Raw genomic sequence first — 13,156 nt, forward strand, 5'->3', positions numbered from 1 at the left:
GAAAAGCCCGAGCCCATTCCGAAGTTTGTCAAGATGGCTTGTTATCAGGAAACAGCCTATTTTATTTACAACATAATGGGGTTTGCATGTATTTCCGTTCCCATAAGAAAAAAACAAATTCAAATGTACACAAATACGCAGACCTTAGACCTCATAGCATTTGTTTCATGACTCTGTATCCTTTGTTCTGCTACTGTATACATTTTGACAAATATTATCCCAGAATTACTGCGGTATTACAGACTGTGTTTATTCGGTGATGCTATTAACCAAACTGTTTGTGTCAATCAGAAGTTCAAACACTCAGAAACAGTGATCAAGACTGTACTGCACTGAAACAGCTGGCTTCCAGCCCTCCTTCCCTCCCCTTCCCCGTCTCTTCCCCTCCAGTTTATACTTGGACTGATTTTTTTTTTTTTTAAATACTCTTCTTAAAGAAATGAAAATACAAGCAGTTGAAAGAGGACAGTTTCCCAGATTTAGTTTCTCTTGTTCAGCAAATCATCACTACGATACATGCCCACTAGAAAGAATGCCTCCGCATCAAGGCTTCACCCATTGCATCTTCAAAACTGTACATTTACAGCACTGACCTGGGGACGGATCCTGCATGATGTCTTGAGTTCTTCAATGGGAGTTCAGTGTGTTGCAAGGTCGGGTCTCTAGGTTGCGCAGCATATGATTTTTGTATGGTATTTTTGGCCTTTCTGTTCTATTGTTTATGGAACCGCACTGCGTTTGTGTGTGTCTACAGAGTCATCTTCCCGTGTTTGAACTCTTCACGCTGCTTCGCTGATGTGGAGTTATATTTACTATTCTCACAGGGTTATTTACTGCACGCGAATAAACAAAATGTGATCACTTATTTATACATCTGTAATTACTGTCTACAGCGCTATCAGCATTTACTAAAATCCCAAGCCAAATTCACCTCTAGCATAAACAAGTGGCAATTATTTTAGAGCTGGCCCCAGGTCTATATATGCTGCTAACACCTTCCTTAGTTACCCGCTTCCCGGACAAACAGTTGCAGTGATACACCAGTAAAGCATTGAAAAGACATAGCCAGAATCCCAAAGCAAAGCGTTATGTTGCGATACTATGTAAGGGATCGTGCATCAGATTAACCTATGATATTTCTGGAATAACATTTGTCTCATGATGTGATGCACACTTGTTAGACAGTAACTTAGCGCTAAGAGCTGGAAACATGCCTACGTACTGCACTTAAAAGCAGGCTGCCAGGCAGCCAGTCTGCTTATCCCTGGAGGCCGCTCCAGAACCCGTATTGCAGGAGAACGTATTCATATACAGTGCAGCGCAGAAGCCAGAACAAACCAGGATCGAATGATCACAACCAGAAAGCACTGCTACCAACTTTACTCCTTTGAAACAGGAATCTTTCCTGAATCGGTGGCTGCTGTCCTGGAAAGCCTGAACGCTGTACTTCGCACGTGCCCACTCAGACCGCTACCCTACGTTCCCCAGTAGGAAACTGCCTAGCTATTCCTTACAATAAAAAAATACAAAACGGCATTGATTTTTCTCTGCTAATTAAATGCAACATAATTAAACTAAATAACTCCACTGCTTGATTTGCAAAACGCTAATTGAATCTTTAAACATACTACTCCCGCTACACAGAAAAAGAGGGGCATTCAACCATCTAAAGTGACAACTGAGAACCAGACACGACTCCAGAAGCACAGAGAGACAATATGATCCGTGCTTGAGCGCTTCCTTGTGAGAGCAGAAGAGATCTCAGCAGCCTCCCCCGACTCTGGCTCTAGGCGAGCACCCCAGGCAGAGGGGCGAGCTTTGCAAGAGAGAGGAAAAAATGAGCAAGTTCCCTCTGACATTTGCCCACGGACTCATCTTTTCTGATCTTGCACAAACACCAGAAGAGGAAAGTTGGAGAAGTTGCAATTAATCATTGCGTGTAGGCCCCAAAGCGCTGCGGTGCCCCGGCTTTGCTGATGCTTTGCTACATGGAAAGGACGGCAGGGGTGCGGGAAAATAAAAAAAAATAAAAAAGGAAAAAAAAGGGGGGGTGGGGGGAGGAAAAAGCGGAGGAGAAGACAAAAAGCCTGACCCAAACGGCGCCCGGGCAGCCCAGGACCAGCCCCTGGCAGCGCGGCGGCGGGGCCGCCGGGCAGAGCATCCCCCCCACCGCTCCCCGCGCCGCCCCGGGCCCAGCCCCAGCCCCGGCCCGGGCCCCGCGCCGCCTTGACAGGGGACTCCCGCCGGCCCGGGGCGCCGCAACCCGCCGGGCGCGGGGGGGGGGGCCCTGCCCGCCTCCCCCAGCCCCGCCGGGCCGCGCCAGGCCCGCGGCAGGCAGCACCGGCAGCTCCGGCGGGCCGCGGCGGCGGCGGGGCGACGCTGAGGGGAAGGCGGCGAGCGCGGCCGCCCCGGCGGGCTCCCCCCGGGCCTCCCGCGGCGCCCGGCCCGCTCACCTGCTTTCTCGATCTTGCCGGACATGTCGGAGACCGGGCTCGGCGCTCAGGCCCGGCCGCGCAGGTAGCCGGCTGAGCGGCCGCGGCGCGGGGCTGCCAGCCGCCGCCGCCTCCTCCCGCCTGGCTGCCGGCCGGCCGGCCGCGATCCGGGAGAGGCGCTGCGGCGGCGGCGGCGGCCTGTGGAGGCTCGGCGGCGGCGGCGGCGCAGGCAGCGCCCGCCCCCCGCCCGCTCTGCCGGGCCGCGAGGGGAAGAGGCGGCCCGGGGGCTCCCGCCGCACACGCACACGCGCCGCCCCGGGCCGCAGCGCCGCCTGCCGGCCGCGCCGAGGAACCGCCGCCACGGCCCGCCGGGCGGGGCCGGCGGCGGGCAGGGCCGCGGGCAGCGGGCAGGGCCGAGGGCAGCGGCCTGCGTTTCTCCGGGGGTGCCGGGGGCTCTGGGGCGGGGGAGCGGCGGCGCCTCAGCGGGTCCTGTCAGGGAGCGGTGGCGTCTCGGGGGCGGTGGCGCTGGGGACAGGCGGTGCCCTCGGCAGTGCCCCCCCGGGAGCGCTGACAAGGGGCAAGCAGGGCCGCGGCGGGTGCTGGCAGCGGTGGGCAGCGTCCTCAGGGAAACCCTCGCCCCTGTCCCCGGAGCTGTCAGCGTGGTGGGGCAAGGAGCGGGACTCGGGAGGCCCTGGAGCCCCGGGCAGCGTGGTGTGGACCGGAGGGCTGCTGCAGGCCCGGCTCCTCTCCCCGGGCCTCCACCGAGGGGACGGGGGAAACCCGAAAGAAAGAGACGTCTCCGGGGGCAGCCCTGGGCCTCTTGGGTGGTTTGCCCCCCCCCAAATGCAATCCTCTGCGCGTGGGTTTGGGAAGAGCAGGGACCCGCCGTCCTGCGCTGCCCGGGGCACGTCCAACCGACGCTCCCGGCCCTTCAGAAACTCATCAGGCCTCACAGGCGCACTGTGTTTTTCCAAATTTGCTGCTATGGCAGAATCTTTCTCTTAGAGGAGTCAGCAGCAAAATTACAATTAAGCAAAGGGGAACGAGGGTGGGATTTGTGCAAACCCCGATGTGTTTTTTTAACTCAGACCAGACACTGGTGCTGCTGCTGCAGAGCATCCTCACAGCATCCTATAAATACCCCAAATCCAGCACACGCACCAGTCTCGGCTAATGTGAATCCGGGGTTGCCCAGCACGGCTGCTGGAAGCCCTGCAGGAGCTGCAGACAAGCGCTGTGCTCCAGCTCCCGGCTGCCTCACACCCATAGCTCCGGGTTTGCCATCCTGACCCAGGCGCTTGTTTTAATTTGAGCCCAGGAAGCGGTGGCAGCTCCCTGGGGAGAAGTGGGTTCCCTCTAGTGGGAAGCGACAGCAGAGCTGGTGGGGATAGCCCTCGGCAACAATAAAAGGATTATGGTCCTATCTGAAAATTAACTCATTTCTACGACTTAATTAGGGACAAACGTCACAGCAGTACCTTGACTTGCAGGTAGTGCCCTGTGCTGTGGGCCAATAAAGCTCTGAAGCCTGGTGAGCTGTCAGAGGCTGTTTACTTCCCCCTCTATCAAATAAATCATTCACGAGGCTGCTATTTTTGTAAGCTTTACACACAACTTTTAAAGTGACTTCATCGGCTCGTCTAAACATCTCACACACCTTGGGGCTGAGCACAAGCTAGTGAAGGAAATCTCTAAGAGGGAGAGTATGCATTTTTCTCTCCTTAATTTTTTTCTGGAGAGGTTTGTGGAGAGCTCCTCAGTGCATTTTCTTAATAAATCTAAACAAAAAAGATTTTTGGGACAGGTTCTTCTCTCACTTAAACAGGTGTGAAAGGTGGCTGTCTCGTAGCCACGCTGAGCTGTGCTGACTCACTCATATTAGTGAGCGGTAGTAACTAGGAGCCGTAGCGGGTGATGCTAATGCGAGCAGACCCGACTGTGAGTACACACACAGGAAGCAGACAGATGAAGTAAGAAGCTGCTATTCTTACACCCTCCATTTTCAGACTTGGGCAAGGAAGAAGGAACGCATGTGCAATAATGTGTGATATGAACACAACAGCTACTAAATTGGAAGGTCTTTTCATAGTCTCTGATATAAAAAGCCCTGTTCTGCCCATGATGTATTGCCTTCGGGGGATGCTGGAGTTTCTCTTGTGCTTTCTGCATTAAAATGTAACTCACAACGTCTGGAAAACCTGATGCTTCTAAATATCCCATTGAGTCAGCTGGGGAAAAACGCCCTAGAGCTGAATGCGTCAGCGTGAATGTGTTGTTATGGACAGAGCCGGGGCCAGGAGAGCGGGAGGAGAGCTGTGAAGAGAGACGTGACTTTTCATGCTGTTACAGAATGGCGTGAGGTTCTGCGGGGATGTTTCTTGCTGCAAGCTGGGGAGAGAGGAAAGGGGATGACGGTAGCTGGTTACCTTCAAGAGGGAGCCATTCTGAAGCATCCTGCAAAGAGCCAATTTTTCAGGTGCCGATGCTACATCAGGAAGAAGAGGAGAAGAATATGTTGGGTCCTGGTACCGATGTGCATACCTGCTTTGCTATCAGATGAGAGTGCAGTGCTAAAGTTCACCTAGCAGCAAGAGGCATGCAAGGGGGGGCCAACAACCGGAGCCTGCTTCCCCAAATGTTTCTTTGCTGGGAGAAACTACCCGGCAGCAAACCTGCCAGCAACACTCAGCAGGCAGTTGGTGTCTGCGTGGAAACCCCTCCGACTGAGCCTGCTTCAGCCCTGTCCGCCGTGCTGACAGCAGCGAGGGAAGGCCAACAGACATAAACTGCAGCCCCACAGGGTCATTTCCTGCAATGAGTCACTGAACTTTACAACCGACCCACTGAACAGGGGAAATTGTGCAAGAAAGGCCGAGAAAATTATTGAGAGCTGCAATTAGAAAAGAGCTCTCCTGCCCTCTAGTGCCCTTCCCCTCTCCCGGGTGGCTTCCTCCCACCCCAGCCCTTGCTCTCCTGCCCTTCCCCGGCTTGGGGGGCCGGGGCCGGGGTGATGCAGTGCCTGTCCCTGCAGAAATGCCAGGAGATAGCGGCCGTTCACTCCCAAACACAGCTGTCCAAGTGGGTTTCAGTAGCAGGGAATAACTGGGATTACATAGGGAAATGGGATTTAGCCAGCTACCTTCTTGCACGATGGCTTCCAGACCAGCACTGGCCTTGATAACGTTGCTGGTCAGTGTGGTTGCAATTTGGTTAAGACGCAACCAGCTCCCTGTAAAGACCTTATTCAATACGCACGAGGATCCCCAGGTGACAGATACACACCACAGGGACCCGATGTGCCCCTGCCACCACACACGCTCAGCCCTCAGGCTGGAAGGCTTTGCAACTGGGAAGAGGTGAAAAAAAATGTAGTGGAAGGAACTAAAGCAAAAGGGCAAAATTCTCACCTCCTGTTAATGGATGCAACTCCTCTGAGGTCTTCAGTGGTGGAAAAAATAGTAGTGAGATGCCAGTATAAGGGGGAGGAGAGGAATTGTTCAGGGAAGGAGAAGAAGATAGCATGATTGCGGGGGACGGGCTCTGGGTGAGAGACTCAGAGGAGCGATGCAGAAGGGGACAGAGCTGGGAGCTGAAGTAGGCAAGGACAGAGCTTCTGTATCAGTCCCCTGGAATAATATATACGTGATGTGGGCTGCATCAAACTTCATAGGAGCAAAAAAGCCTAAATGAGAGACCTTGATTTGGGGTACGTCCCCGCTTTCACCTCCTTGAGGCAGCCTCGGTGTTTTGCAGGTTTTGTTGGTGCAGCAGCTAACAGTACGTGCCTGGTGACCCCAGCTGCGGGACAGACCCCGGTGCTCTATGTTCTGGAGTGAGAGACAAGCTATTATTTGGAAAGCTGGTGGTCTGGGCAGATGGGGCAGGCGGAGACATGGTTTCCCCCTGTGGATCCCCCCCCTCCTCGCTGCAGTCTGCGGCCGTGGGGGCTGGTCCCCCCGTGGGGGTCTCACCCTGCACCCGCACGCTGCCGAGCCCCGCGGGGAATTTTCTCTGGTTCAGCCACTCTGACACATGATTGACAGGACTTGCTTTCTACCAGCTTTTTCCTTTAAAAAAAGGGAAGTTTGGGTGCTGACTCTAGAGGGCAGCATATGCCGGCACATGGGGCTGGGGGGGCCGCCGCGCTGACACCCCCCTGCGCCCGCCGCAAGCCTGAGCCAGGCAAACTCTCCGGTGCAAGGAGGAAGAAAAAATCCCGGCACTGGTTATCCCGAGGAAGCAGCCGTGAGGATGCTCACCAAAGGTGCACGCTGTCCTTTGAGCATCTGAGCACAGAAAAGGGGGACCGGGAGGCAGGGAGGCACCGGAGCGGGCAGCGAGTGGGTTCACCTCTGTCTGCAGGAGGGACATCCCAACCCTGAAACACCTTGGTCCCTTCCTTGCTTGGTCACAGACTTTTAATTTGGTTTTTTTTTTTTGTTGTTCCCCAGACAAATCTCTGAAAGGGATGAGGTGCCAAAACCAAACATGGAAAATCTCAGCCCAAATCCCCACCTCCTGCCTAGCCCCGCGAGCACGCACCCCTGCCAAGGCAGGGCTCTGCAGCCACAGACCCCCTGCCTCCGACACATCGCTGGCTTCAGGAGTCCAAGACCCACAGATCCTTTGGCTGCTTGAGATGTGTCGCTCACTATTTCAGGGCTCCCCATCTGTAAAGCACAGACAGCCACATGGGCAGGAGGGCAGGGACCCAACGATGCTTAGGTCACTGAGGCTAGGTTTTATTTAAAAAAAAAATTGCATCTTTGGATCTATTAAAGTGGCAGCTTAAAATGAAGCATTTTGATGTGCCTCTCTTAGTCTTTTGTGAAAGGAAGTAAATAGGAAAAAATCTTTTGGTCTCACACTGCCACAGAAGGATGAGGTGGATCTGAGGAGGAAGGCTGAGAAGAACTCCAGGCCCTGGGATCATTAAAAAGAACAACTGAGAGAGAGAGAGATAACAACTTTTGAGAACCCCCTTGTACATTTAAAGTAATTAGGCAGGTGAGGGTGGAAGGAGAAAAGGCTATAAAGGTTCTTTCTCTGGCTTAATCTTATCCCTCTACTGGGGACTATATTTCAGAGTGGAAAAATAAGCATGTGAATCACCACAAATGCTAACACCGAAGGGAGAGGCTAACAAGCTGTCTGGTACCCCAAGGTGTTTCTGTCAGCACTTCCTTAGCGGTCAGACGTCTGGCTGTCCTTTCACCTCACCACGCGTGGAGGTTCACATCAATAGCTCATCCTCTCGGGGTCTGTTGAGATAGTGGCAGGTAATTCAGTAAAGATGTTTGCTGTGCATGGTTGGAGCTCAGCTGCTGACTTTGCTGACCAAATCATGTGTCCATCCTTGCTGTCCCTGAAGAGCAAAATGCAGCTCCGAGCAGGGACTCTGGAGCCTGTCCTGACTCGTGTGCTGTGGGTTACCTTCTGGCTCTGGAGTCTGTGTTGCTGAGGACAGGACAGGTAGGAAGCCCCCTCTTTGCTTTCAGAGCCCAGGGGACAGTATATCCCGGGCAGTCCTTTCCACTTGCAAATTCTGAGGGCATCTTCCCAGAGACACAGATGGTCCCAAGTCCATCCCTGCAGGATGGCTTCAACATCAGCTAGTGACACTCTGCATCGCAGAGGCCGTAGACAGGCACTGTAGCTGGAGCTACAGAATTAAATGAAAAAATACAAAAGGAAAAGAAAATGTGGAGATTTTTCTCAGCCCACCAGCTGCTGCTGTTGCAAAGGGAATGGGCTGGGCAGCATTTCCCTGTGTCGCAGTGGTCCACTGGCAGCAAAACGGAAAGAGAAGTAACTCAACCCACTGAAAACAGCACCTGTGTGTTTGCCCACAGCCAGCGGCCACCAGCTCTTACAGACCTTGACCAACCTCTGTGCACTGAGCAAGCAGAGGAAAGGGAAGTTCGTCGTATGCATGGCACAGGCTGCCGGCTGCATCTGGTCTGCGGGAGATTTACCTTAGACTCTGCCTGGTACAGCTGAACTTTTCCTTCATCTGAAAGGTCATTACAGATCACCGCTGAAGACGGGACACAAGGAGACGGACACACTTCTGTGGCAAACCCTCCCTTTCAATCAGAAGCTGGTCCTGCTGCCTACAAAGATCGGAGGAGCTCCACATCCAGACCTGCTTCATAGCGGTGCAGTTCATGTCCACCTCTGTGAAGGACCTCCTGGAGAGGGAGACAAGTCACCACGTAGCCTGGGGGTATTCAGGAGGGACAGGATGGAGGGGCCCAATTTAGAGCGTCAGAAGCAAACCCAGCCCATACACAAGCGCTCTTTAAAACCTTGCTTTTCTTCCAGGTCATTTTCTATAGACGAGTGACCCTTCCTTCCTCACACTACAGAGCAAGCAGAAGTTGAAGGTGACCCAAGTCACTCCCTGCAGGGAAGAGTGAAACCAAAATGAATCAAAAAAGGAAATAAAAATCAATATTCCAAAGTCAAATAATAAAAATTGTGTTATGGAAACGGAGGTCACCCAGAGAAAAATGTAATCGGACGTGACAGCCCAGCTCTGATTTCCTCTCTCTGCCAAGCCCAGGTGGGGAGACCTTGTGCCCAAGCCAAAGCGTCACCTGCCCACGTTACCGAAGCACCATACGGTTCATACAGCTGACAGCAGATGCACAGACCTGGAAGGATGGGGGAGAGAAACCTGAGGGAGCTGGGTGAGATGCAGAGGGTCGTGGTTTGAAATAGCAGAGGTCTTGCAGGGCAGGAACGAGCCGTGTTGGCAAACCCACCTGAGGAGCCCGGCACTGAATAAACGAGGCTGTGGCAGGTCAGGATTGAGATGTGCTGAATCCTGAAGACTGCGTGAGAGCAAAGGATCCAGGCTCGGGAAACGCAGCGCTCCCTCTGAGCAGTGAGTGGCACCGGCACAGAGGATGTGCATGGGAGAGAGGGGATGCGTTTGCTTGTGGAAGGGCATCACTTTCAGTGCAGAAAGCTAACTTGGGGCAGGCGGGCCTCTCTGTGCCTCAGTTTCCCCTTTTGTAAAAGGGCCTTTCACCTTCGCAATTAGACAAGAAAGGCACAGACTCCTCTGGACCTCATTTATGAGAACAGCAGCCGGCCTGGCAGCCAGTATGAAGATGAACCAGCAATCCTCACCCAGCCCCTCCAAGGTCCCTCTCAGAAGTGTGCGGGGTGATGGGCTGCAATGTCTCGTGCAAGTCTCTATTTTGGCTCTTCTGTCCCTGAAGGAGGGACTGGCCCACCCCCATGCTGATTCCATTACGCCGCACAAGTCCCAGCTTGCATACATTTCAGACAGCATTGTAAATGTGGGGCACGTAGCTCTGATAATGATGCAAACTTCAAACCATTATTTCTCAGCCCAGAGCGCTTCTCTTCGTTGTCAAGCCAGTGCTGATGGGTTGTTTAGGGTAGTTTTTTCCTCCTTCCTTTTTTTTTTTTTAAACTTGACCTCATGATTCTGCCTGGGAATTTATGTTGGATTCTTTTTATTATTGCTTTTTTTTTTCCCCCACAAAGTTAGCAGCAGGGAGATAAACTTCCCACGAAGTCCATCTGCCAACAAAGCTTTCTTTAGCAGAACAGACAATGGAAAAGCAAAACTAATGCTCTGGCTGGACACGACATTTCCAGCACCATGGTGACCGCAGGGGCTGCTCTCTGTCCCCCCGCAGCCAGCCCAAGGGTGACCTACAGCTCCATGAAACGCTGATTTCCTTGTCAGCCGTGTGCCTGCCTACCCGGGCTGAGGGGTCCCACCGCAGAAGCTAGAGCTTCTCAACTGTTTGGCAGCCCCATCTCGGCAATCGCCTCTCCAGCTTCATTATTTGGTTTTGCTTCTTTTGGTCTTCAGTGCTTCCCTGCAGGCTGGGGTATTTGGGGGATGTCTCCTGTGTCCTTAGGGGTGGCCGGACTTAGTTGAGGAATAAGGAGAGAAAGTAAAAAGTGTGGTGAGGTGGGGGCACTGGTGAGAAGGCATAAAGCACACAAATCTGAATTCTCCCCTGTCTATCTCTGCACATCTAACTGGAGTGCCTCGAAGCAGCCAGCCTGCCCGGGGAGCTGTGATCAGCCCCAGCCTCCCGGCTCTCCGAGCTGGCCCGTGTCGCCCGAGCTGGAGCCCTGTGTGGGGTGATGGCGTGGTCCGCGGGGAGGTGATGGGTGGGCGCAGCCGGCCTGGGTGCTCCTGCCATCTCCTGCCTGGAAGAAGAGGCACAGATGAGCTTCTCAGCAAGAGCAGCCCCTGCACTCCTGCAGGTCATTCAACCTTCATTTCTATTACCACGGGGCCAAATCCTGTTTTCTCCCCAGCTTAAAGGTGGCCGGGGTTCAGCTCCGTTTCTGATGAAACTGATACAGTTGTGGTCTGGATGGCAGAAAACCCAGCGTGCAGCACATTTCAGATGGACATTAAGACCCATTTCCTTGCGGCTGTGACAGGAAGAAAATAAACCTCTCATTAGCCCCCCCAGCAAGCTGCAAAAGCAGTAAAAGCCAAACTCCAACTTGAAGGAGACCCAAGGGATAAAATCAGGGAATCATAGACCAGTCACCTTCCAGTAACAAAAAAATGAACTGATTTAACTAATAAAGTATCCGGGTGAGCAGGACGAGAGGGGACAACCCCTTGGCAAAGGGGCTTGCCTCCTCTCAGACACCCCAACAGCAGGACACACAGTGCAGGCAGTGGGGAGCTCTGCCTGCTGCCTCCCGGGCTTACAAGGTCTCCCAAGGGCCCAAATAATTTTGTATAAATTGGGCCACCTCCCCAGTTAAACGGGAGCCTGTGCACTGCCTGCATCCCCCCCACAATGGGTTTGGTTTTGCAAACACAAGAAGCTGCTGAGGCTGTGGATGTGCCGGGAGAGAGCTGGAGCTCGGCAGAGGCCGGGCAGGAGCGAGATGAGGAGGAGGAACACGATCGCTCCCCATTACGCAGGGATGCTGCTAAGGCACCGTGCAGAGCAGCGGCATCGCTTCTGTGTCCGGAGCATCCAGAGAGGCTCTGGACCGTGCAGCAGCAAGACCTGGAGAGAGACTCAAAATAGCTAGCCGAGTCCCAGCGACGGCTGAGCAATGCTAAGGAGAACTCAAAAAAAAGAGCAGGGGCTGGGCAACACGACTGCGGATCTCAACTACTGTGACAACTCCAACGCAAACACACGGAGAAAAACACAGATCCTTCTGCTGGTGGATGGGGTCTTGCTGAGCAATAAGCTCTCAGGGAAGCAGCCTGGGGATTGCTGTGGGCAGGTCCACGAGCATGCAACGCAATGGGCAGAAGCAGCCCCTTCCCCAAAGCCAGCGGGTTTGGGCAACGCAGGGAGAGGCGGCAAACCTGCAAACGTTGCCGTGACTTTATAAACTTCACCTTCAGTGGGAGTCCGCTCTCGTCACCCCATCGTTTCAGCAAAGATAGAGCAGAAATGGAAAAGATCCAAAGAAGTGCAACAAATAGTATCAATAATCCATGAGAAGAGATTAAAAAGATTTAGGACTATTTAGTTTAAGAAGAAGAGGGGGTGGGATAAAGGAGAAGATAAGTAGGGCATGGCAGAGGCATACAAAGCAATGGCTGGTGTAGAGGAGGTGCCTGGGAGCACAAATTTGCCCCTGCAGCACCAAAACAGGAGACATTCAATGCGATTAGAGGACAATACCTTTCAAACCAAGAGCAGGCAGAACTGCAGGACTCCCTGCCACGAGGTTTCATGGGAACGTGGAGTTCAGCAGAATCCACAATGCCAGCGGGCATAAACCAGAACACCACCGCTGTTTGCCAGGACTAAATTGAATAAGATACAAACTGTCCTATCCAGGATTTTGTACCTTTGAGGTCTCTGGTATGGTCCCTGCTGAAGACAGGACAGTGGAGTGGAGAAACAAACCCCCGGGGGTAATTCCTATGCCTCCAACAGCCTCACATTAAATAGCCTGAGGACAGGACAGTGGGGTGGAGAAACAAACCTCCGGGGGTAATTCCTACACCTCCAACGGCCTCATGTTAAATAGCCCGAGGACAGGCCCAGAGCTACTGATGGGGAAACAGGAGCTGGATTTCAGCATCTGCCTGGAATAGATCCCGTAAGCGTCCTTGAGGGACTTGGCTGTGAGATGAGAGAAATACATTTGAGGACCTATAAAAAAAGCAACAGTGAATAATAATACTTGGCACCTACAGTGTACCCTTCATCCCTGGATCTCAAAGTGAGTGCCTGTGACTCTCTCATGTGTGCCTCGAGAAACTGAGGCACGATGAAACATGGGCACACGTACGGCAGCTCAGCCAAGAGCCCACGGCTCCTGCACACACGTGCAATGCACTGACAGCTTTCCCTCCCTAGAGCTGCACATCTACTTGGCAGCAAGGTATGTAAATATGAGCGCTGCGGAAAAAGGAAAGCAGATTATAAATTCAGGGCCAGGTGGCTACTCAAGGAGGGCTCGGGGATGGAGGGAAGGATGCTGCCATGCTGGGGGGCTCCTGTGGCATCGGCTGCATCGGCTTGCCCCACTGCCCTGCAGCAAACAGCATACCCCGGGTCATGTGGGGACAGTGGGGTCTGCAGCCAAAGCAGCTCGGATGCCTCCTGCATAGCGAGAGGGACGGTGGCACCGGCGGGAGGAGGGACAGGTCACGCCTGGCTCGGGGCGATGGGATAACAGGAGCAGCGGGGACCACCTGCTCCACCTGGTTTGTTTGGAGGGTTCTGCTGGTTTGC

At 53.6% G+C, this 13,156-nt stretch overlaps 1 protein-coding gene across 1 annotated transcript in view; it reads right to left on the reverse strand.

Annotated features, from left to right (window-relative positions):
- The window catches only part of RAPGEF1 (Rap guanine nucleotide exchange factor 1), a 90,709-nt gene extending 88,196 nt beyond the window's left edge, over nucleotides 1–2,513 (reverse strand). Inside the window, exon 1 of the mRNA XM_050907807.1 lies at nucleotides 2,454–2,513. Within this exon, the coding sequence (XP_050763764.1) occupies nucleotides 2,454–2,478 (25 nt within the window). The 5' untranslated portion in view covers nucleotides 2,479–2,513. The remainder of the gene's footprint in view (nucleotides 1–2,453) is intronic.
- Nucleotides 2,514–13,156: the final 10,643 nt, after the last annotated feature.

The sequence above is a fragment of the Gymnogyps californianus genome, chromosome 18, assembly GCF_018139145.2.
Source record: "Gymnogyps californianus isolate 813 chromosome 18, ASM1813914v2, whole genome shotgun sequence".
Taxonomy (NCBI): domain Eukaryota; kingdom Metazoa; phylum Chordata; class Aves; order Accipitriformes; family Cathartidae; genus Gymnogyps; species Gymnogyps californianus.